Here is a 25,633-nt window from a genome sequence, read left to right as displayed (position 1 = left end):
TACCACAGAAATGCACAACTGCTACCACATAACAGTTAATTTAACCGCAAAGTAGAGTCCCTTAGCAACCACGTTGCTTCTACTGTTCAGAAACTACATTGCCCAGCGTTAACATTTAACTGCTGTTATGTTATTAGCCTATTATCAACTAAAAAAAAAAATCAACATTTGCGTTCTTTCCTTTGAATACAACATCGTGTGTTACCGCCTCCTAGCTGTTCTAAAATCACTCTAAATCAGATAATTCCCAAATAAAGCTTGTTGTCCTACATCTGGCCGCGCAGCGTCTCCTCCTCCAGCTGTTTGTGTTCATTTCCTGGTCAGCTGATCAGAGAGGAAAGACAACGGTGCCGCTAGCCGCTAACATCCACAATATTAATCCTGTCTCATCGTCCAGGCAGCATCTGGGATGCACTGATAACACTGTGACATCTCAGCCACCTCGAGTCCTGAAAAGCCTGGATTTATAACCGAGTTTCTAAAAGAAACTCGTGTTCATTTGTGTTCGTCAGCATCGAGAAGTGGATCTTGTGGAAACAGCAGGTAGCTAGCCACGTTAGCATTGTCGAGCTTAGCTACACAGCTAAATTTGTCAATTCAGCCGCGGCCTCTCTCTGAACTAGACTAGCTAGTAGCTACTGTTGACGTTACAGTGGCCGTTTTTTTTTTTTAGTCACCGTGGTGGTAGTGGTGTATTCAGCAAAACCTGCTGAATGTGAAGTAGAAAACGTTGTTCTGAAATTTCCATTTGCTACAACTTAAAATGAAACCGCTCAGCTGGATTTGCTCTTATGTATATTACAGAAATGAACTGTAAACAGCTGTGCTCCTTCGGTGGTGAGGGGGTAATTTCCATTTTGAGCACTGGCTACATCCTTGGTCGGAGCTCTAAATGTGAAGCTGTGTGCATGCGCAGTCAAACAAAAATACTTAGTTCAAGTAGAGTTTTGTTTCATTCCTTGAAAGCAGCTAATTTCAAAAGTTTTTCTCTTCCCGTTGAAGCCAAATGGCTAAATGTAGCCATAGTCTTCTGTTCTTCCTTTACTTGCTTAAAGTTGCACTCCATGCATTGATTGTGCTCATTAATGATCCACAATCCTTTACTGTGGTGCTCTGGGTTCACTTGTATGGCCCGGCTTCAGTTCAAAACTGACATTACAGAGTCTGCAATGTCTATGTCGTCAATCCCAGCCTATATTTGGATTAAGACAATACTGCTTTTATATGGATTGCACCTTTAAAGCACCTCTCTTGAAATAGGCTAGTTATTTAAAGTCTACTTTCTGCAACCCTAATATGCTAGACTTGGCTTCTCCTCTTTCCCTGTTTCTTTATTTCTCTCTCTTCATTCTGTCGCTGCTTCAGATAGAGCCCCGTCCCCTGCCTCTCTTCTGCTCTGTTTACTGGAAAGTTCCTCTGCGCTCCTGGCCACTGAAAGGCCTTTTTCCGACTGCAGTGCCAGAAAAGGACGTTGAGAAAGCCACAGTTTCAGGCTGAACTGGATTCAATGGTATAAGTTGTATTGCTGGAATGGGAGCGGTGGTGCGTGTGTGAGTGAGACTGCTGTGTTTCGTCTGACATTTAAAGCAGTCCCCCAGTGACTACACTCGGGCTCGAGGACCTCATTTTGTCAGGAAGGCTTTTAACTTCAGCGTCACAGAGGCTGCTTTAGTGAGGCGCTGTGTTGCGTCGCAGTGTGACTTGTGTTGTTTGGAACAACCAAACACAGCCCAAACACAGACCAGGGAACAGAGGAGGTATAGGCTAGGCTAGAAGAACGGCATGTTTTCTGCTCCAGGGATGGTAGAGTTTTTGGCCTGGAGGCACACAAAGCCATGATGATATTTCCTTTCCTGGCTAGTAAGACTCACTGCCTGCTCGCACCAGAAATGTTTGGAATTAGGGTCCCTTATTATTTCTTGTCTCTTCTCCACTGACAAGCTGTAATTATTAAAAGACCTAGTTTTTCACAGATTTGTAGCGCACTACAATGCAGCAGGGGTGAAGGAAGAAATCCTAAACCTGTTCCAAAAAAGAGTCCAGAAAAAACGTTAAAAATGAGGCTATTGCAAGGTCAGCGCTGACTAATAACAAAGCCAGTCTTCTGAACAGGAAACGTTGTGGCTAGAGGCCTTCCTCAGATTGCTTGACCACGAACAGCCTAATATGTACAATCATTACAGAGCGAATTACGTTGTCCTGTGTAAGGATTTAGATGAAGTGTTTCCCTCTGTTCGTACACTTTGTGGTTTGTGCCCCTGGTCCCAGGTAGGACATGGCTGTGGTAATGCCTAGTTAAAATCACTCACTTACACCTACCAACATCAGAGGACTTCCTTATTCAGCAGGCTGCCTGGTGTAACACTTTCACAGACCCATTGTGAGTTGGTGCAGGTGTGCTGTGGCCTCTTTGTGTGTGTTAATCCGCTCTCCCACAGAGCCTAACTGATGTTCCTCTCCTCCTGTCCTACAGAGGGAGCCAGAGCGGGAGGAGCAGCCTGAAGACAACATGCCCCCCAAGTTTAAACGACACCTCAATGATGACGAGGTCACAGGATCCATTCGCAGCGAGAGGGTGAGACACAGACAGAGGGAGTGATGGCGTTGGCAGGGTTTAGACCTAACACCATAGGCAGTCTATGAAAGCAGGGGATGGAGCGAGCAAACGGCAGAAGAGAGTTGCTAATAGATTTAGAAATGGACAGAGGTATGCTGTAATCAAGATAAGGCAGAAAGGTGTGAAATAGGCTGGGGCTGCACAATTAATTGCACATTATCATATGTTGGGGCTTTCATTTCCACAGTAATCATAAAATACACAGTTAAACATTGAATTTATTTTAGAATGTCCCCAAGAGACAAGTTGTTGATATAAGATGCAAATCGTGCAGGAAAATATTTTGTTTGTCAGATCTAATAACTGCGGAAAATGAATGATGGAAAAATAAGGGAGAGAACAAAAGGGAGTGGACCGTTGAAGGGAGCGAGGGATTAGAGGAGGAGCAGGAAGGTAAAATGAAGAACCTCCAGGACCCTGCGGCCAAATGTCTGGTCTTCATCAGAATGATCGTTCACCCCCATCTTCCCCTTTGCTTCTTTCCCCTTTCTTGGTACTTCTTTGTCGGAGCATAATCCTGTTTGCTGTTGTGCCGAACTGGGATCAAAGCTAAGCACATGGGGACTCTTGCGTAACAAACAGTCGATCCACCCTCCATGCTTCCCCTTTCTGTGCTCTCCCTCCTGCCCCTCCGCTCCAATAATAGCTAACAGTCCTCCTCCTGTCTCCTCTCCTGGTCAGTGGAAAGAAAGAGACTGTGCAGAAGGAGAGCGTTAGCACCTCAACTCGTAAAGTCTTTTATGATCATATGGCCACCATTCCTTGACATCTGTCTTGGCATAGCTGGTTTCTTTTTTATCCTTAACGGGACGGCCGTGGGTTTTCCTCCTCTGAGCGTCTCATTCATCATAGTGGCAGGGTGTCCTGGTTGTTAGAAGGTGCTCACCATGATTGGAAGGTCACAGATTCAATCTTCTCTGTGGCAGCCGGTGTTTTATCCCTGTCAAAGTGGCCCTGAGCAAGACACCAAACTCCATTTCATCCTTAGAGTCCACTGTATGTGCACCAGCCTGGATGTACTTCAGTGTCTAACCCACTTCTGTACAATGTAATTCTTCAAATTTCATTGATACTAATAGCTAAATTCATGAGGTGCCCTACAGACTATAGGTGTAGGATGTCTGTGGGTGCAATCTATAGATAATCTGTAGACAAGATAAAGACCTTTCTGTCTCAGTAGCAGCCAACATAGTCCTCATGCCATCCAATGAGAAACAGGCCGAATCTGTCTCTATCTGGTCCAATTCTCTTCCTCAGAGAATTTAATGCAGCTGTCCTGACTAATTCTCTATGAATAGCATTTTACGCAGGGCATTTTCTGCCCCTATTAAAGCCATCAATAGCTTAGACCTGGTTGTGATTACAAGCATGTTTTTTGTAAGATAATCTTGCTAGAGACCCCAGAAGCCTCCCTCTATTCTTGTCTCTGACCCTGTTCAGTAAGGAGGTCCATTATGGCCACCAAGTGAGTCAGATCTTAAGAAGTCTAACAGAGCAGAACAGCAGGAGCTTTTAATGAGCTTTTTGTAAGAAGAACACAAGAGACAAGCCTTTATTGTTGAAGCCTTATCATCCTATCGTGAGTGCACTACAACAGTGCATCTGGCTGTATCTGCCTTCTGAAGACAATCAGAAACTTAAAAGCATGTATTGATCAGTTCAGCAACTATCTGACTTCTGGAGGAGGCACTGCAGTCGGTCCTAGATCTCTGTATTGGCAGCACCAGTCATTAGTGCCAGGAATGTACTCTGTCTGCAGTGAGTGATCTGCCCCATTTTTCACAAGCCCCATTGTTCCTGCAGCCCATCTTGGGACATTCCACTGATTAGGAGACAGGAGTCGATGAGGATTCAGAGGTCATCAGTGTCTGACCTCTGACCTTTTGTCTTATACAGAGGAACCTGCTGGAAGAGGACTCTGATGAAGAGGAAGACTTCTTTCTGTGAGTTTGTGTGTGGATATATTCTGTTCAGCAACTGTGCCGTATTATCAGAACAAAAATCAATCAAATGTAAACTTAAAGCACAACCGACGTTGAGAACAACAGTAGTAATATGGATTGTAAAACCACAATACATGAAAAAAACAAAAAGAACAAATAAAAAGAACAAATAACGAAATTAATTAAGTCGCACATTTTGAAAATTAATATATTTAATTAGTAACTATGGCTTGGTCAATGCTTGTCTTCCAGGAGAGGGCCAACTGGTCCCAGATTTGGACCTCAGAATGACAAAATCAAACAGTAAGTACTTAACACATCCCTCACTACTACTAAATGCCAGAGCTGGGAATACGTTTTGGTGTTGGTATTATGTAACTGTGGCTAGTAATGTTTACCAGGAGCGCCGGGTTGTTAGCCGATTGTGTAAGAGAACCCGTGATGTGCAGGTCATTGTGTAACCTTCCCAGTCAATCCCAGTCCCTCTGGAGTCTGTTTCCACATTAACCTCCAGTCACAGACTGCCAGAGAACAGAGAAGGTCATTGTTGCGACAGTCTGGCACCCGCCGCTGCTGCTCCACGCTCGCCTCACACTCCACAATCTGTCGTTGTTGTGAGCACATGAAACTAGATGCCATCATCACACTTTCCTGGAAGGTTGTCCTGGAAGGCGCTCCACCTCTGCCTGTGTTAACCTGTACCCTCTGAGGTCAGGTCCGCAAATGTGTGTGTGTGTGTGTGTGTGTGTGTCAGCTCATGCTTCTACATGTCTCCTAGTTCCTGATGTCGTGTTTTGCTCAGGCTATGGTTATGCATCTTTACTATTACCTCCTTGAATATGGAATCACATTGAAGTCCAAGGTTGCGATGATGTCACGCAATCCTCGGCCTGGCTGTCATCTTTATTAAACAGAGGAGACCATCAGACTAATTGCACTGGAAAATATAGGGTTTATGTGATAAAACAGGTGTTGGAGAAAGGAAATGCCTTGCCTTAGTATCACTTTTTTTTTTTATTTCATCAAGTACAGAATAATTTTAATATTGAAAGCGATGCGTCTCTTGCTCTTTACTACGCAGGCTTAGACCGTGACTGTTTTGTTTTTTTGTTTTTTTAACAATATGTTTATAATTTCACAGTTGAAAACATAGACAACACATCACGTACATCCTTACTCATACACGCATCAAAAATGAATAAATAAACAAATAAATAATGAAATATATATATATATAATACATATAATAATATTAATAATATTAATATTAATCATAACAATAACAGAGAAAGAAAGAAAATTGAGAGAAATAATAATAATAATAATAATAATAATAATAATAATAATAATAATAATAATAGAAGAAAGAAAAAAAAAAGTCAGTCTTCTGTCAATACACTCTTCCTTTTCCCTCCCTCATTCAGGCCATATTTGTATTTTCTAAAAAGTCCATAATTGGGTTCCAAATATTAGCAAAGTCCTTTTGTTTCCCTTTGGCAATGTATGTCAGTCTCTCCAATCCAAGACAACTTGACAGTTCTTTCATCCACATTTTTAGTGATGGAGGGTTTACATTCCTCCAGTATAATGCAATCACTCTCCTTGCTTGAAGAAGTCCAAAGTCTAATAGTTTTGTCTGTTTCGATGTCCTAACAAAATCATCAGGGTAAATCCCGAGCACACAGAGTTTGGCACGAAAAGGTACGTTTTTCCCAATTATCTGTGATAGACATCTGATTACACTTTTCCAGAATGTCTGTATTCTGGGGCAATCCCATAAACAATGAAACAGGGTCCCCTTCTCATCTAAGCACCTAACACAAGTGTCAGGAATGTTGGGGGACATATGGTGAAGTTTAACAGGGGTTATGTACACTCTCATTAGCCATTTATACTGAAGCAATTTCAGCCTTGTATTAATCGATTGCTTTTGTGCTTTTAAGCACGCCATTTCCCAATCCTCCTCATCAATGTCCTCTTGTATGTCCGTTCTCCAAGCATTTAATCTATCAAGAGTTGACTCTGCCGAATGTGTTGCCAGAATATTATAAAACCTAGATATGTGACCTTTGTAATTCTAACCCCCAAGTAACTAAATCCATTTTTAGTGGCCAGAAATGGAGTATCTACTATAGGATTCAGTCTCTCTTCCTTATTCAAAAACAGGACTACTGACTTGGATTTGTTGATTTTATAACCGGAGAAGCTACCAAATGATTCCGCCAATCTAATCAGGTTAGGAATACTAGTCTTTAAATTTGTCTGGAAAAAATTACATCATCCGCATATAAGGCTATGCGGTGTTCAACCCCCCCCCCCCCCCCCCCCCCCCGATTGTGATATGAAATACCTGACATACCCTTATGTAATCTTACTGCCATGGCCAAAGGTTCGATTGCTAGTGTAAACAGTAATGGGGATAGGGCAACCCTGTCTGGTTGTTCGCTGTAGACTAAAAGGTCTAGAGACATTACTGTTAGTTAAGATCTCTGCAGTTGGGCTTGTATACAGTAGCTGAATCCACTTTAAAAAGGTTCCACCAAAACCATAGATAGTTCCATTCTATTCAATCGAATGCCTGACAGGCATCTATTGATATCATTGCTGTATCTTTTGCATTATATTTCTCATACAGAACATTTAAAACCCTTCTAATATTGTGAAAACCTTGTCTTTTCAATACGAAACCATTTTGGTCATTACTGACCAGCTGAGGAAGGTATTGTTCCAATCTTATGGAGAGTGCTTTACAAAGTATTTTCATATCACATCCCATTAAACTAATAGGTCTGAAGGAAGAGCATTCAGTTGGAGGCTTGTTTGGTTTTAATATTAGGGTTATCATAGCCAATCTTAACGACGGTGGAAGCATTCCTTTATTATAAGAGTCTTCAAACATGTCTAAAAGAGGTTTTACGAGCTTCTCTTTAAACTTTTTGTAAAACTATTGGTATCCCATCCCAGCTTTTGTAACATGAGTGCCAACGGTAATATTTACGCATGAATCGCAAAAGTTATTATTCTAAACGCAGTATGCTATCATGTATATAGCCAATATAGGGGCTAAAATAGGTTTATGTTTTATTACAGCATTTTCTCGAGTTGCTTTTATAGGAACTACTTTTCCTTGCGCATCAACACTACAAGTAATCTCTTCGGCCTCCAACGCATGCGCCACCGGTGAGATCAGTCACTTGGAGTTCGACAGGGGAGGCGAATTGGTCAGGTGAGTTAACGCTATTTTTATGCTTTTACCCTTTGCATTCAAAGCTTTTGAGATTGAGGCTACATGGCGTATTTTGCTAGATAGCTGGTTTTCGCATTTGTAAATAAGAATGGGGGGGACACAGCTAACATCATGCTAGCTATGTGTTCATTAGTGTAAAATGAAACACGTGCACATTCATGTGGCAAAGCGGTTTTTCCGTGCATTAATCCTGTGAACTTTTGGTTATATTTAGGACCCACTCTTATCTATTTTTCCAGTCTTTATTCATAGCGAGGGTGGTAGCTTCTGATGTTGCTAGCTAACGTAAATGCAGTTGGTGTAGCCGACAGAAAGCCCTTTAGGCTGGGACGCTAGATGGCGTTAATTTCCAACAGGACCTGGCCGCAGACAAGACAAGACGCGCCTCCACCGTTGACAGTCAAAAAATGAATCAGAAGAGGGGCTCTGTAAAGATGAATATTAATTTTTTGTTGTGCCTTTTTACCAGCTGTTGAAGAGATGGATTGTGAAGGCCACAGAAAACGGAATTGAAGCAGCCATGGGACTTCACCTGAAACGTGCACCAGGAAGGACTGGGGACGGGATTTGGGTCTCAATAAACAAACAAATGCAACTTTATTTTCAAAACGTTTTTGTGTCTTCTGTATACCCTGAATGCTGTCTTTTGTTGAGTATTATGTAATGTATTTATGCTTTAACTATGCCCTAAATAGGTTAAAGATTTGAAAAATAACTACAAGGTAACACAGAGATGTGGAATTTAGCTTAATTCTATTTTCATAAGTATGTGGGGATTTGGGGGCTGCTTAAAAGTACATTTTGTTTAAGTTGAAATGTCTATGAGCCGTTGAAACGACGTGGGTCGAAAGACCGAAGTCAGAAAAACTTTGGTGTCAGCCCCTCCACTACAGTCGTATCGACCTCCAGGACCAACGTTGATTAGACCTCTGATCGACGTCGAAATGTTTGCTGGGAATTATCTGAGTCTAATATTTACAGTACCTGACCGATCAGCTGTTCAGCCGATAAGTTGTTTTTTCCCGGTGGAGTCTCAAAGTTTGTTGTGAAAAGTTAGTGGATTTACAGTACATATGTAGCACCTGGAACTTCAAAAAGCGAATGAGAACTGCTCTGTTCTGGGTGGGCTTCGCTGGTGCTAGGGTGCGGTGAACTCGTTCCAGGGTGCAGGTTCTGTCGGTTTAATCCGAGCCGTCGCGGCAGCATGCCCTTTACAAAGTCCCGGAGTGTTCGGTTGCCTTCAACTTATTCGCGCAAATTAAGCAGACTTAGGTTGTTCCTTCGGCCCCGGTTCTCCAGGTCGTCTGACTTTGACTCAAGGTAACGTAAGCTATGCGCTTGGTGGCTGAGGTTAGTTCGGCTTCGGCTTTCCCCAGTTGTTCCTCTGCTGTAGCTATGCGAGCTTCAGCTTCCTCAATCCTTTTTGTGTTTGAAGAGACATCTTGTTCCACACTAATCATTTTGCCTTCCAGTGATGTTATAGAGTTTACCATGTCAGTCATACGGCTATCAATGTTGTCCAACTTTGATCCGAAGTCCGAGCGGAGTGATTTCAACTCACTCAGCACCGCCGCTATATTAGCCATATTGCTAGCGTCTGTACTGGTCCTGGTCGACGGGGATGACTTGGTTGTTTTCGTACTTACCTTGCGTGCTCTAGTGAAAATATCACACTGCTTTATCGTAGGAGGGCTTGACATAATCAATGCGTGTGTGAGTCTCAAGCTAAGCAGCCTTGTAACAACGCATTATGTAATAACTCGACAAAATGTAATACATTTTCACTTCATTATGTAATAACACCCGCATTTTGTAATAATCTGCCGCATTTTGTAATGCACAGCCTGAACGCAATATGTAATAAATTTCCCCGCATTTTGTAATAAATTATTACATATTGCGGTGGTTATTACAAAATACGGGAGTTGCACTTTTTTTTTTTTGATGAAAATGTAATAATATGGTGCATTGTGGTGCATGTAATAACCAATCAAAATGGATGTCTTTATTCATAAAAATCGTTATAACATTATAACAACAATGTTTATTTTATGCATTCTAGCATGAATCATACTGACTCAAAATTCATTTTAAAAAGATACTATTAGTTCAGTAGATTAGTAGTATCTTTCATTGGTCAAAACTACATTAAGTGTCACTGTATTCCTTAGCTTAATAGAAACTGTACTTGAGGGTTCATAGAGACATAGAAACTGCACTACACTGAGTGTTATACTGACACAAACATCTAAGTACTGGTACACACAAATGTCAGGAGACACACACACACACACACACAGCTCTGCCATTAAGCAATCAGGATTATGCAAATTTTATACAGAAAAAGAGACAAAAAATGGTTGCACAACAAAAGACCAATATGGAACAGTAAATTCTTTCAAATTCTTTATTCTCTCAATGCCCAATTACGGTATGTTTAGGCAAAGAACATGTACCATACTGTAGTGGTCAACAACACTATGGTTGAACATTTAGACTATTAAGTATTATCTTTAATTATGTTTAAGTATTTAAGTAATTAAGAGAAAAACAACCACAGCATATAGCCTAACAACACACTGATTTGCAGTGGATTTCTAATATACAAACAGTTCAGTTTTAACTTGCAAAAACTACTTATCAAGTAGCCACGATAGAAAGAACTTTTCCCCTCCAACATGTCCTTCACTTAAAACAGGCCATAGCTTACATGTTAGACACACATATAGCTTAACAATACACTATATTACATATTGCGTTCAAGCTGTGTATTACAAAATGCGACAGATTATTACAAAATGCAGTGTTATTACATAATGCGTTGTTACAAGCCTTTCAGTTATTTGCCCCTGTCATCATTGTCACTGGCCCTGCATCCCTCTGAGAGGTTTTGATAGATACAATCGGCACTTTGAAGTAAGACTGACAGAGGGGTAATCTGGATTGGTTATGCCATGCCCAGGTTGGTACAGATGTGAGGTGTGGCATAAATTAAGGTGAGGATATGATCAAGTTTCTGTAGATATAGAACAGGTGCGGGCAGGTCACACTGAGGCTAAACGCCATCTGACAGGCTTTATCTTTTATTTCCTGCCAACTGGATGAGGATAGAGATAAAGAGTAGGATATTGTTGGGAAAGCAGTTGAGCTCTTCTTTGCCCAGTCACAAACCAGTCCAGTCCTTCATCATATCCCACCTTTTGTCATTTATGTTTCATTGACTTGACTGACTGTTCTTTATTTCTCTCTCCCACACCAACTTTCATCCTAGGGTGCAGTCGCAGGTTGATGAGGTAATCGATGTGATGCAGGAGAACATCTCCAAGGTGATAGAGAGGGGTGAGCGTCTTGACGACCTGCAGGACAAGTCAGGTGAGACGTGTGTGTGTGTGTGTGTAGACATGTGCACATACCCCTTCAGGACCCAGGGGACGTAGCAATGGGTGCATGTTGATATGCTCAGTACACTTCAAAGGTGTTAATGATATGTCCAGGTTTAGTGTTTTACCAGGTGTGTGTTTGAAGGTGTTTGACAGGTCTCACACTCTCATTCACACAGCTCTACTCTCTTTCACTCGGTGTATATGAACAGGTGTGTGAAACGTGTTTTGAGGTCCCTCCATTTACATGACTTCAGACACATGCAAGCCTTTCAACAAGACACGCACAGTTCTTCCCCCCTTTTCCCTCTCTATGGATGAAGAGATGAAACTGAAGTGCTAGCCGTGCTTGCCAGTCCATTAGGCCTCATCATGACATCCGCAGATGTTGTATAACTGCTTCTCTCTGTCATGTCAACCAAGCCAACCGAGACAATGACGCACATCTGGAACACATTTACGTGTGTGTATGCACGTGCGTGTTTGTGTATGTGTGACTGTTTGTGTATGTGTGAGTGTTTGTGTATTTGTGGGTCTGTCCACATTTGCATGGTTGATTGCGGGTCTCTGCACAGTGCATGCCATCCTTAATAAGTGCATTTATGTCATTGTAGCATAGTATCCTGTGATTGATGCGGGCAGTTTGCCTCCCAACTCACGTGCCGGTAACCTGTGTAAAATTCCTCAAGATTAACAAGCATCTTGTCTGAGCGCTTCTCTTTGTAGTAGTGACAGGTCGTTAACAGGCACATGGACATGGAAACAGCAGACACATGACAGACAGAGAGGGACAGGGGCTCGGGCAAATACAGCGCCGCACGCTAGGGAGCTGTAACCTTCCTGTTAACACACACATAGAACCAGTCAACAACAGTATCTAAGAAACAGAAGGAGTGAGGGAGAGAGAGAGGGGAGTGTGGGCGAGCGTTTTGGAGAGAGATATCAAGAGAAGGAGAAAGACAGAGTGGAGGAAGTTGGAGGTAGTGTGTTTTTGTTCCGAAATGAATTTGGCAACATGTCGTTTTACATTTGATGCCAATAGAGTTGCCTGTTTTTTAAAATCAGGGGGACAGGAGTGATCTCACCAGGAGGGCTGAAGCCTTATATAACTCTCGCATTATATCATAGCTGCACATACACAAACAGAGCCGGGCAGTTTCCATCAAACTCTCCCATGTCAAAGTCAAAACAATACACAGCTTATTGTTCATTTTGTGATTAACAGATGTATTTTTCCTCCATTCTGTTTTTTTTTTTTTTTCTCTCCTCACGTGTCCTCGTCTGCGCTGTGGTCATGTGATTTTTCCAGAGAGCCTATCGGACAATGCGTCTGCCTTCAGTAGCCGAGCCAAGCAGCTGCACAGGAGGATGTGGTGGAAAGACATGAAGGTGAGCTGTCTGTCTGTCCATCTGTGTGTGTGTGTGTGTGTGTGTGTGTGTGTGTGTGTCTTTGCAAGATATGTCTGTAAGATATGTGTGAAGCCTGCTCCATATCTCACATTTGTTAGCATTTGTGTTGGTCTGTGCCAGTGAAAGAGACACGTGTTGTGTGTCTAACGTGGGCCGCTTCCTCCACAGATGAAGATCATAATTGCCTTGGTAGTGGTTGCTCTGCTGCTGATTATCATCAGTGAGTAATTGCCCAAACACACCTACACAGTTTTAATTTGTATATGTGCAGAACATCTCATTCAATTTTCTTTCTCTCTCTCTCTCTCTCTCTCTCTCTCTCCCTTTCAGTTCCAGTGATCCTGCGGTATCGCTAGTGTCCGACAAGGAGGATGAGGGAGAATCCTCCTCTTCCTCCTCTTCCTCCCTCTCTCTCCTGCACACAGTCCTCCACTCCAGCTAGGGGGCGCCAGCCAGCCTCCCACACCCCCCTCTATGTCAGCCTGTGTACCCTTCAAGGATCCGGCCTAAACTTGTCCTTAATACAGATCTTATCGTTGGCATCTCCACAGAACCTTGTTGTGAGATCCGTACTAAGGGTCGGTTTAATCCCCGACCTGAAATGAGGTTGCAGAGGGGGACGCAGGAGAACGGCTTGGAGAGATATTTTAATGCCATCGAGGTGGTTTGGGAGAAACGCCTGTCTCTCAGCCCTCTAGTCAATGTGAAGGACCATTCCATGATGTTACATATCACATTCAGGGCCCTGGCTTTGTCTTGACAACAGGGAAACTCTGGGCCCTACATACTACATCATATAGATAGATACTGTAATGGCAGGGAGCCCACGCCGTCTGTCTCTCTCTCTCTCTTAGTTTAGCTGGTCTGATCTGCTGCACCGGCCTCACACACAGTGGGGCTGTAACATGCTGCGGATGAATCTCAAATGTCTACCCATGATTCCTCGTGCCCACTCTCCTCGCCTCCTTACTGAAACACAGTGGATGAGAATGTTTAAAGGGAACATTTTGTGAATGAGAACACATTCTCTGTCCCACACACTTTTGAGGTTCATCTGTATGTGTGTGTGTGTAGTCAAAGGTGGCCTCCTTTCCTTCATCTACCCCCCCCCTCCCCCATCTGAAAACGCTGGTTCAGTGAAAGCGTCAGAGAGACTTTCAGACAGAAACTGATTTTACTTTTCAAGTTTTCACATCAGTGCAGATGGGTGGGAAAAGGGAAAAGAAAAGGAGGCCATCTATTGAGACACACGCCCTGCTTTTTAACATTATTCTACTCAGTAAATCACCACTCTCCACCTCTGTCTGCCTCTTGATAGCTTATTATATTGAATACCAGGGGCCATGTCAAACCAAAACATCCAGATTATGAATGTCTCCCCTCCTCTCACCTCCCTCCTTGGTTCTGTTGAGCTCTGGGGCGCTTTGGTCACGGCTGTCCTACTTTCCTGCTAGTGACATTAAGCTGTCTCTCACTCTCCAGATGGTTCTGTTTGGGTCTCTGTTCTAATATTGCTATTGTTTTTTTTATTTTTTTTTCCTCAGTATTTTTGAGTTCTCGTTTCTGCTGGACGGTAAATGTGATGCTTAATATGAATGTCTGCTGTTATTCCCATTGCCACTGGAGGTATAAAATCAGGACACGGTTCATCCCTGTGTACTGTTACAAGGTGTTTAAGGAGTGATGACTTAAGAGATTTAAGTTAAACGTTGGGCTGTGAAACACACATAGGTGTCATTGTGTCTGGAATATCTGTATAATACAGTAACCCCTTAAATTGCCATTCCTTTTATTATTATTTTTAATGTAATTTATTTGAGCTGTAAATATTGATTCTGTAATGATGTACAATAATCATGCATTGCATTGGAAGACTGATATACTGTTCCTTTCCGCTCTGAAATAAAGTGATTTTAAAGGGCATCTGGACTCTGTCTGGTTCGATCCGGTCTGGACTGGTTGGCCTTCCTCCCCTGGGAGGAAGAAATCAAAAAAGAGAAGGGTAAGGATGGACAGAAGAGCTAGAAGAGTAGAAGAGACGAGAGGAGAAACAGAGGGGAAAGGTGGGGGTTGATGGAAAGAAAGATCTAGAGTAGAGATGGGGAGAGAAAATAAAAAGTCATGCCATCCTTCCATTGTCTATGCCTTCTTGACCACAGAGACCCTTTTGGTTATTCTTGAGTTCTCAGAGCTTCAGAAAGCTTCTCTTTCTTTCTCTCATCTCATTACCAGACCATTTCATTGGTCTGTGACTTTACTGGCAGCGCGGAGTCCCAAGATGGCACTAAAGTTGGAGGGACTGGAGCCTGTGAACCGTTATTGTTCTGACAGACTACTGTTGTCTCTGCTGTCGTCCCCCCAGCGCAGGGGACGCACAGACAGAAACTGACAGCTCTGCCCTTCGCACAGCAACAGCGTCCCGGCCCCTCTGAGGATTTAGGGTCTTCTTGAAGCCCACCGGGGTCTGCACCGCACAGATCTATGGCAGACGTCCCTCCAGCTGACACTTGTTACTGGTGGCAAGGGTGATGGCTTTATTTTAGCTTCGAAGATGAACAGGAAAGAGATCGGCTCTGTATTACAAGCATCCATTTCATCGTGTACAGTCTACACTTAAATGTTGATTCAGCTGTGATGAAAGGCAAAATCGGCTGTGTATCCCAGGATGCTCCTCCAGACCCGTCCATTAACAGTGAAATGAAAGGTAGTAAAGTTCTAGTTGGACAAGTGGCTGTAAAATGTTACAGCTCTTTTCAGCCCTCACACACACAGAATACAATGTTGGCAGACACAAGTCATTGGTTTTAACTGTGTAAGCAAGCTGGAGGTCCTGGAGGTGACAGTTATACCAGTCAGGACGCTATGCATAAATAATAATAGGAAAAACACATGCTACTATCTATATATACTGTACTATACTGTATATATTTATGTGTGTGTGACCGTTTATATCCTTTCTGACTTAGGAGACACACCCACATTGGCAGTAGAGGATGTTTTGGTCCTCCGCTTGGGGCCCATAGTGGATGACTTCAGATTCCGGGCATAGCAGCAGTTATATGAGTCATATGAAAGCGAATTAAACTCAGAAGAAAAAAGCGCGCGCTATCTGCCAACCGGTATTAGTCAGTCACACACACACCCTGTCCAGTGGAGGCTGCCTCTGATCAGGGCTAACAGTAGGAGGGAGAGATGGATGTGTCAGTAAGCTAGGGGAAGTAGAGAATAAATCTCCAGCAAAACAACTCCGTCTGCATTTGATACAGGCGGCTCAGATTCATCGGCGTGAGAACTCGCAGAAAAAACATTAGGCATGATTCTCGTGAACAAAGAATTGTTTATAAGTTTCGGCACACTTCATCCTTCTCTCCGTTTCCCCCTCTCTCTCTCTCTCCCTCCTTTCTACTTTACCTCTTTCCCACTCCTTCTCCTTTCCCAGAAACTCCCGTCCGCCTTACATGTGGTTTTACTCACAGTTATTCCTCGCTTGATCCTTTCTTTCATGCATCACTCCATTCACCCTCCTCCCTCCCTTCAGCTTCTCACCGTTTTGATATTTCCTGTAAGAGGACGTACCCAAAGCATACAAATTGCTCCCAAATCACTGTTTCCTAAATCAAACACATGCCATATTCATCCATCCATCCATCAGACCAGTCGTAGATTCCCTCCTCAATCACCACACCAATCAGATTCTGCTTTAAAGCTAGGTGAAGCTCTCCATTCCAACACCTAAATCATTTCTTTTGTAAGACAGTTGTCTCACATACTGCCAACTGTCTGTAAACACGTGCTGACAGATGCAGGAGACACACGACAAGCTGGCAGCAGCCTGCAAAGGGGAAGCATGTGTTTGTCAGAATATGTACAGTAGTTCGTGCTAACCCCTCTTCCCCTCTTCCTTCCTCTGTGCCCTTTGCCCTCCGGCCTCCCCGGAGTGAAGGATCTGGGTCAGGGGATGTTTTGGGGATCGGGGTGGCCTGGGAGGTCAGCAGAGATGGATGGATGAGGGAGTCTGAACATATCACTCAGAGGAGAGAGGAGACAGGAGGGAAAGAAGGGAGAACGGGAGGAGAGGAGGGAGGAGAGGAACCCAAACTAAGAGGCAGGCTATGAGAGAAAGGTGAGAAAAGGAGAGAAAAGTGTGTGTGTGTGTGTGTGTGTGCGTGCGCGTGTGTCTGTACACCTGCCTCCTTGCGTGCATCTTTGAGCATGCGTATCACTTTCACCTCTTTCATCCCGCCTCACTGGAAATAAACAAGGGATCATACTCGATATCGCATGACGGCGAGAGGACCGAGCCTGGCGGGCAGCGGTTCAGTGCGTCTGCGATATTGTGTTGAAGCGAAGAGACGAGAGAGGAGGGAGAAGGGGGAGGCTGCAGGATATCTATTTAGGCAGAGACTGACAGAAGCTGAGCAGGGTGACTCAAAGCCCATGTTATATTAAATACAAATTTAAAAATTGCGGTGGGATGAGTGGAAAAGCACCTGGTGAGTCAACACAGAAACACACACACACGCATCTCATCACAACAAACCCCAGGCTCCACTTCGGGGGGACCCAGGGCACGGTGGGGGTCAGGCCCAGGTATCCAGTCATCGATGGGCTCGTAACCCCCGACCCTGCGTGATGGCGGCCCTTATCGCCCGCCTGCGTCACGTTCTGGCCCCCTGCCAGCCTGAAAGGGGACACCGTCTCCTCAGGAGGTAATTGTATCCAGTGTGGCCCAGCTTTCCCTGCCTTGCCGGGGCCAAACCTCAGCCCGATTCCCCATGGACACACACACACACACGGGAGTTGTGCATTTATAGGGAAGCTAGTTCTTTATGTCAGCAGGACTGAGTCATGCATGGCTGAGACATTAATGAATGAAGACATCGTCCAGCTGAATTATACAAATGATGCAAATTCAGAAGCCAGAGTTGTCATGTTGGACTCTCAGCTCCAACAGAAACAGGTTTTGCAAGAAGGCAGATGGGCATACAGATATGTATGTGTGCACAATTAGTAACACACACACGCACAAGTAGGGAAATGGGATGTTTTTGTTGTTGAGGCAATCCCCAAAACACACAGCATCCTATTACTCCCACTCTTCTCCTTCCCTCCCTCTCCCTCCCTCCCTCTCTTCTTCCTCCCTCCCTCCCTCCCTCCCATTCTCCTTCACTCCCTCCCTACCCCTCTCGCCTCTGACCCCCCCCCCCCCCCCCCCCCCCCCCACCCTCCCATCCCCACCCCAAGCTTCTCCCTTTCTCCCCTCCCTCCCTTTCACCTCTCTTTCCCTCCTTCCCTCCCCTCTGGATTGTATAAATATCTGTGAGCTGTTTGGAAGAGCTCAGTGTTACAGACCTGTCCACAGAGGAGAGAGAGAAGAAGAACAAGAGAGGGGAGGACAGAAGCAACACTGATAACAGCAAGAGAACAAGAAATAACTGAGAGGAGAATAAGAGGGGGGGAAAAAAAGAGAAGCGTCACAAGAAAAGTGGGATTCAGTAAAGGTTTAAAGACGAGAAAGCCAGTGCAGAGGAGAAAAAGAATAGACGAGAGAATAGAAGAAAGAGAGAGAAAGAAACACAGAAAGTGAAGGAGAAGTAAACCTCTGCAGAGACTCTTACCTGTCCGAGTGGAAGGACTCTCTCCAGCATGTTCCTCCTCCTGTCTTTGTGTGTGTGTGCTCTGCTGTTGGGAGGTGAGGCACAGGACCGAGGCTCCATGTGGAGGGGGAACGACCGGGCCGGGCGGTGCCACTACACCTTCTCTGTTCCCAGCCCCAGCGAGGCCAGCTGCCCCCAGACCGGAGGCCCGGAGGTGGAGGGCCTGAAGGCCAGACTCAGCCTGCTGGAGGTGCTGGTGTCCCGGCTGACCGGAGGGGAGATAGGGGCCGGAGCTGGAGCCGGGATGACCGGAGGCTCTGGATCTCAGTCCGGGCTTCAGGAGGCTCTGAACCAGGCCGTGGGAGAGAGGAACCTGCTGCGGGGGGAGAAAGAGCGTCTGGAGAGGGAGCTGGAGGGGCTGCAGCGGAGGGTGGAGGAGATGAGGAGGGAGACAGAGAAGCTGAGGAGCAGACCCTGTCCTCCACAGACCCCCATGGCGCCACCCAGCCCCCCGCTGCAGGACAGTGGCCTGATGAGACCTGCTGGAGGTAGGAGATACACTGCGACCACACACACAAACTCATAGCAATTACAAAAACGTTCAATGTAATTTATAATCATCTCACTGTTATTTTTTTTCCAACTTAAATATATATGTTGTATATATGTTTTCATTTTATATATAAATCTATCCTATTCATCTTGTAATTAAGATGTACAACTTGATGAACTAATTGCCTGTAGACAGCAGGTCTCGCCAGTGTTAGCAGAGATCTTTCTTTCTGTTGAAGACGTATTTAGTGATTCTGACTGAAGGGTAATGGGTTAACTGGAGCTGAGGATTGATGACACACACACTTCATCTTTGTATGCAATGCCATGCACATGTAGAGCCACACAGAACGCCAGGGGCACGCACAGGCATGGGGATTCCGTGTGTGTGTTTCTGTGTGTGTGTGTGTGTGTGTGTGTGTGTGTGGCTTGAGAGGAAGGCTTAGGGGTGATTGAGTCTCTCTTAAATCTAGTGGGTCTCTGTACACTGATGTGGCGAGGAGCAACAGAGGTGATAAAGGCTCAGGTTCCTCCTGCCACCGCATCTGTCTGCTTTATGGTTGACATTAATCCCCCTAAAGAAATAGGGGGAATAATGTGTGTGTGAGTGTGTGTACCCATGTGTGCGTGCTAGAATGCAGGATAGAATGTGTGTCTCGGCGTGTGTGTGCACTTACGTGTGTGTTTTAGAGGCCACACAAGTCTGCAGAGGAACTTGGTTCAGGTTTCTGCTCCTCACTTCCTGCCTGTTTTTAGTGGCGAGCGTGGCGGGCCGGGGAGGGCAGGCTCAGTATTTATGACCAGATCCAGCTTTATGACTGGTGTTTCCCCCTGCATGGCGATCGGGGTGCGAGGGAAGGGAGGGAGGGAGGGGGGGGGGGGCTGAAACGTGATGCGGGCTCTGGAAGTGGAGGTTCCATGCCCAGGTCTCACCTCGGGGCTTTTGATGACGCCAGACACAGAGACCCCGGTGGGGGTGGGGGTGGGGGTGGGGTGGGGGGCTTGGGGGCAAGGACACCACACTTACAGGGGCCAAAGGGCTACAGAGGGCTTGGTAGTTGCCTTGGTGCCAGTAAGGTTAAGCTCTGGTATTCTGTGTGTCTGCAGTGACCAAACATCCATCTAATTAGTCTGCACACTCCTCTATCCATCCACCATCTCCTGTCGTCCACCCTCCCCCATCCCTTTCTCACTTAAGCCGCCCCATCCGCCCCTCTGTTTACTCTCTCTGCTCTACATAGCTTGTAAAGCTGAGATTGCCAGCCACAGTAAATCCTTCTTTCCCAACTCCCCATTCACAAGCCCATCTTCAGTCCCTCTGCATTAGCGGAGTCTATATATTCCCCTGCATACTCCAGGTTATCTGCTTAGCTCCTCATGTTAGCACCTGTGGACTAAAACACACAGAGAGGGGCCCCGGGACGACGGGCAGATGGAGAATGCATCACAGCCAGTGGAAGAAGCGCATTACCAGGAGCAGAGGAGATAAAAGTCAAACCCGTGTATATGTGTGTGTGTGTGTGTGTGTGTTGAAAGCATCCTCATGGCTAGAAGGTCCCTTTGCCCTAACGAATCGCTCAGTGAGGCAAAAGCAAACAAAACATAGATCTGCCACAGACCTCCTCAGGTGGATGGGACTTTTTCTGGAGATTTAAAATGGTTTAATGTTTAAAAAGTAATTAAGTGGTGAGCGGTCTTTTGTGATGCTCAAAACCCTAAAATATATGGACTAATTTAGTTTTCTGTCATGTAACCTTGTGTCATGCCTACAAAAATAAACCTTCACACAGAATATGCACCAGTAATGACAACAGAAGCCAGCAGGCCCATGCTAAAAATGACAAGTTTTTTTTAAACATTTTTTTATTGAATCTCTGTTTAACCAGCTAGTCCCAATGAGATTAATAATCTCTTTGAAAGGGAGACCTGGTCAAAAAGGCAGAATCAAGACAAATATAAAAGTTGTAGATAGACAACATACAACATTATACAAAAGAAAAAACATACAAAATAATAGCAAATAAATAATAAGAACAAAGTCAAAATAAGCACTCAGAAGGCAGCTGTCCAATAGCAGAGCAGCAGGATCAGGGAGCAGACCTTCATGAATCTTGGCTAAACAAAGCATTGAGTCTGCATCAAGGTCCTTCATAATGAGTTTAAACTCAGCCAGAGAGACCAGCTCTTTCAGTTTGAAATCATTCTGCAGTCATAACTAATATACTTATAAGATTTAATAGTCTCAATCACTTTGCCTGCCATGGTAGCAATAGGTGGCCATTTTTTTGAGTTTGTAAACATCATTTTTTGTTTTTCAGAAGAGTTTTCAGTAGATAGCACAAAAGCTTAAAAGCTGTTTTAGAAGTTCTCAAGAGCTTTAAAAAGGTTAGCACCACAACAACAAATTATTGTTTCATCCGCATGTAAATGTAAATTAGCATTTCACACATTTTGGTCTAAATTATGAATACAGATGGTAAATAAGAGTGGGCAGAGTACAAAAGGTATCATGACAGCTGCACTGTGTCTGTGCTGAGCAGATCCCTGCAGGTGGACCGACATGTGCAGAAGACTGGGGGGTCGAGCCTCATTCAAACAGCTCAAAAACACCCAAATAAGATCTAACAGCTCTACTGAACTGCTACCAGGGGTTGATTAGGCCAGTCACTGCCTCAAATTGACCCTCCTCCGGGAAATTAGGACTGTAGTGTTTGGGTCCATGCCTGTTTTCCATTGATATCCATCACACACATATGGCACACACACACACACACACACACACACATGGGAGCAGACAGTAGAAGAATGTGTCCATTGCCTGTTTACCTCTGATGATGAATGGACGTGTCCTGTGGGAACTGGTTTGTAGCTGAGGAGTGAGGCGTCACATCCCCTTGTAACCCTCAAAACACCACTGACCCTTTTCTCTGTAAAATCAACAATATCAACATTTTCGACAGGCTCAAGTCAACCCTTACCTTTTGCCTTTCCAAATATTTTTCTGTTTCGATCCCATGAGCAGCGTTCATGCTCCTCACGTTCGTCATCTGCCCCATTACCAACCTCACGCTCCTCTCTATCAACATCAGCTTCCAGATGCTAGCATTTAATGTTCTCTCCATCATTAGGCGTCATTATGCGCTTTTAAGCACTGTAGACTGCACATGTGCAAGCACACAAGCAAGCACGTGCTCACGCAAATGCACACACACATTCAAACACACACACACACACACTGCATCTCCCCTTTCATTACAGCTTATTTTTCCTTTGTAAACACATTATCATGTTTGTATCTTCAAGCCTCGGGGGAGCGTACAGTGTGCTCTACTCACTGCCAGTGTGTCTCTGTGTTTATCAAACACACAGACATTGTTTGACATTGTTTATTTAACATGGTAATAATTTCATGAAGGGGCCAAAGGGGAAAATGAGGATAGAGCCAGAGAGAAGAGAATAGAAGAGAAGGATGAGGATGAGGTGGAGAGTCATTTATTGGGGCCGCTCCAGTTTAGCTGCTGTGTCCGGTGTGACAGATAGCTGACAGCGATATGGGGGAAGAAGGGCCAAAGGACTGGTTTGAAGTTTTGAAGACTGAAGTTTACTGTCCTATCCTGTCCTGGGCTGGGGTGGGCTTGGCTGGGGTGGGGTGTCGTGTGTGTGTGTTGCGGTAGGCCAATCGACCGCCCGTCTGACTCCAGAGCAGCTGGGAATCCATTCAGGGGTGTTTGTTTCCTGCTGTCACATTCCCTCCTGTCAGTAGAGCCATAGCCACCTATGGGACTGTGTACAACGTCATCATATTAAACACTGTTTGCCTCATGCACACAAACATCTCCCTAAACGATTGTATACTAAGTGTAAAGCATGTTAAACTGTGTGTGTGTGTGTGTGTGTGTGTGTGTGTGTGTGTGTGTGTTTAGGTTCCAGTCCTATGTCTCACCTGATGGCCAGGCCTAACAGGCAGGGAGACACCAGCGGTTTGACAGGTGAGACAAGATCGCTCATCTGAGGTTCATCTGCTTATCATCCTCGCCTTGCAGTGTCTGATATCCAACTCAATCCATCTTTCTGCCCCCTTCTCCATCTCCCCTTCTCTATCTCTCTCCCTCTCTCTCCTAGACCCCGCATGGCAGTACAGACCTCCACGGTTCCAGGAGCTAAAGGCCGAAGTGACGGAGGTACCTGCTCCTGACGGCCCCGAAGACAGCACAGGTCTCTCTCTCTCTCTCTCTCACACACACACACATACACATAAACACAGCACACACACTAATTTGCCAGCTTTTATTTATTTCTGCTTCACCGTCCCGTCAGTAGTCTCTCCCTGGCAATCTCATATCCCCCTCCTCCCTCCTCCCTCTCTGTCCATCTGACCTCGCAAACATGACACTCCCCCCCCCTGCTGACAGCCTCAAAGCAAATACTGCTATTAATACTGCAGCATTTGGGGCGAGAATACCAGAGTCGTGCCAGTCCCTAGGTATGAGGGGACTGCCTGAGTTTCATGTTTGTCTCGTAAATGTAAAGGGAAAGCGCCCCTAACGAGGATGTCACACAGAGAATGACTGTTCCACCTTCTCCTACTGGGGTTTGCCCACCTGCATGTCATATCTTGTACCACCGAACGCCTCTCACTGGGTTTTGTTTGGGGCGTTTTTATGAAGGCCGATCACTGAAATACACGTGCGGACGAAAAACACGTGCAAGTCATTTAATCTCCGATGAGGCTATGCCACACAGAGCAGTAACATGGTAATGTGTGTATTTATAATGCATATTCATATCTAGCCCTAAATCCGGTGCTACGTCCTGGACCAAAGAGCACGAGGGTATTTTAGGTAGCGGTAAATATACCTTATCCTTAGCCTTATCGTTTTTCCCAGTAAGTGAAGTAGTGGAGGGTTCCTGCCTGCCTGGGGTGAGTTGGTGGTGACTCAGAGGGAGTTGAGGTTAGCAGAGATGTCAGGCAGCATCTCTAGACCCACTGTCTGTCTCTGTTGATGAGAAAGGATCGCATCACCCTGTCTCTCATCGGTTCTCGGATTACCCTGATAGTCCCATGATAGTCTCCTTCCAGAAACCATACCTGACCTGTGACTCGTCTCCTGGTCTCACCGTATGACAGTGACTCACTAAGCTCTATGTCCTCTCCTCTTCCTTTGTCCATATTTCCTCCACCTCAGGCTGTGGGCAGCTGGTTTCAGTGGGTGAGCCGGTCGCTCACAGGAAGGCCGACACTATAGCTGGTAAATACGGTGTCTGGATGCAGGACCCCGAGGCCGTGTCCCCTTACGGACCCAATATGGTGTGGCGCATCGACACTGTGGGCTCTGAGATCCGACAGCTCTTTGGATATGAGGACATGGAACAACTCTCTAAAGGCTTTCCATCCAAGGTAGGTGCCACACGGCTGATATTGCACTCATGGTAATAAGCCCAGATATCTTTGATTTCTCCCGGTTTCATCGATGTTAACCGCCTCATATTTTCCCATGGAAGGTGCTGCTGTTGCCAGAGGCGGTAGAGAGCACCGGTGCCACTCTGTACCGAGGCTCCCTGTACTACCAGAGGCGTCGCAGCCGCACCATCCTCCGCTACGACCTGGCCTCTGAGACCATCGCAGCCCGCCGCGAGCTGCCCCACGCCGGCTTCCACGGCCAGTTCCCCTACTCCTGGGGAGGCTACACCGACATCGACCTGGGAGTGGACGAGCAGGGGCTGTGGGCCGTCTACTCGACCAGCAAGGCCAAAGGAGCCATCGTGATCTCCCAGCTGGACCCGCACAGCCTAGAGGTGAAGAGGAGCTGGGAGACCAACATCAGGAAGAACTCGGTGGCCAACTCCTTCGTCATCTGCGGCAGGCTGTACACCGTGGCCAGCTACACGTCACCCAACACCACCATCAACTACATGTATGACACCGAAACCAGCGAGGGCAAGGCGGTGGCTATACCCTTCAGAAACAAGTTCCGCTACAACAGCATGATCGACTACAACCCGGCTCAGAGGAAGCTGTTCTCCTGGGACAACTTCCACATCGTGTCCTACGACCTCAGGCTGGGTCGCCAGCAGGCCAAGTGAGGCCAACGGTTTGAGGGACACTAAGTGTGATGGGTGAAAAGCACCGTAAATCACTGGTCACAAGTGACATTCTCTCACCTGTTCCTGCTTCAGAGACTCAGAGCTTCAGAGCATAACTGTGTGGTAGTAGTGGTTAGAATACGAGACACCATCATTATCCATGTGTAGAATAGCCTAACTACCGAACTCCAGAGTGAGATAAAGATTTTTGAGGAACGGTTCCCCCTGCAGGTCTGTTCTTTTTTTTTTTTTTTTCAGTGGGAGGGCTTTTGCCGTGGCATGGTCCACAAACATGTTTTCAGAGGAATTATTTTTCTACCGTCTTTATGTCAGATGTATGATTTTGTTGTTTTCTTGTTTAACTATAAGTTTGAGGTCTGAATGATTAAACATAATTCAAGAAAAGTGGGATAATGAATGCAATAAAATACCAACCAGGTCCCTTAAGTAACCTGTGGTATACTAAGCTCCCTACAGTGTTTCACCGGTAAACATGTTTATCAAATATACTGCTCTCTCACTCAGCATGTATTGAAGTATTGCATGTACCTGTGCATTGTAGTCATCGTGCAGTAATATTGAAATTCATCATGAAATAAACTTGTTCCTTAATGACAAGCATTGCTGTCTATGTGGAATTATACATCATGGACAAGTATTGCATTACTGAAATATATTACATTTCCTCTTCTAGGCAATCCAACACTTACATGCTCATTTACTTTGGTAAATGTCTTAGTGACTCCTAGTGGCCTGACCTGGTCCTTGCTGAATTTGGCTCCAACGTAGATTATATATTTAAC

The 25,633-nt window shown here is 45.2% G+C and overlaps 2 protein-coding genes and 1 long non-coding RNA gene across 5 annotated transcripts; all 3 read left to right on the top strand.

The window, feature by feature from the left end:
- The first annotated feature begins 338 nt into the window (after positions 1-338).
- vamp4 (vesicle-associated membrane protein 4) lies at positions 339-14,513 on the top strand. Of its 3 annotated transcripts, none has more exons than XM_071895663.2 (8): positions 339-543; positions 2,474-2,575; positions 4,514-4,560; positions 4,813-4,863; positions 11,079-11,179; positions 12,497-12,576; positions 12,766-12,817; positions 12,928-14,513. In XM_071895663.2, the coding sequence occupies exons 2-8, from the start codon at positions 2,510-2,512 to the stop codon at positions 12,951-12,953; spliced, it is 423 nt and encodes a 140-aa protein (XP_071751764.1). In that variant the 5' UTR covers positions 339-543; positions 2,474-2,509; the 3' UTR covers positions 12,954-14,513. The 3 variants fall into 3 exon arrangements, with proteins under 3 accessions (XP_071751764.1, XP_078141821.1, XP_078141820.1); XM_078285695.1 differs by having other exon boundaries at positions 2,439-2,575; XM_078285694.1 differs by lacking the exon at positions 339-543 and adding an exon at positions 2,302-2,380.
- Positions 7,681-8,407, top strand: LOC144539655 (uncharacterized). The gene is made up of 2 exons (XR_013505077.1): positions 7,681-7,786; positions 8,277-8,407. It is a non-coding gene; the product is annotated as an uncharacterized LOC144539655 (long non-coding RNA).
- Positions 14,514-17,952: 3,439 nt separating the features above from the next.
- Positions 17,953-25,448, top strand: myoc (myocilin). Its single transcript, XM_071895630.2, has 5 exons — positions 17,953-18,742; positions 22,670-22,735; positions 22,869-22,961; positions 23,933-24,144; positions 24,249-25,448. Exons 1-5 carry the CDS (start codon positions 18,244-18,246, stop codon positions 24,828-24,830), a joined length of 1,452 nt encoding a protein of 483 aa, XP_071751731.2. The 5' UTR covers positions 17,953-18,243; the 3' UTR covers positions 24,831-25,448.
- Positions 25,449-25,633: the final 185 nt, after the last annotated feature.

The sequence above is a fragment of the Centroberyx gerrardi genome, chromosome 9, assembly GCF_048128805.1.
Source record: "Centroberyx gerrardi isolate f3 chromosome 9, fCenGer3.hap1.cur.20231027, whole genome shotgun sequence".
In the NCBI taxonomy this organism is placed as follows: domain Eukaryota; kingdom Metazoa; phylum Chordata; class Actinopteri; order Beryciformes; family Berycidae; genus Centroberyx; species Centroberyx gerrardi.
The sequence above is the reverse complement of the archived record's forward strand: the minus strand, read 5'-3'. Positions and strand labels throughout refer to the sequence as shown.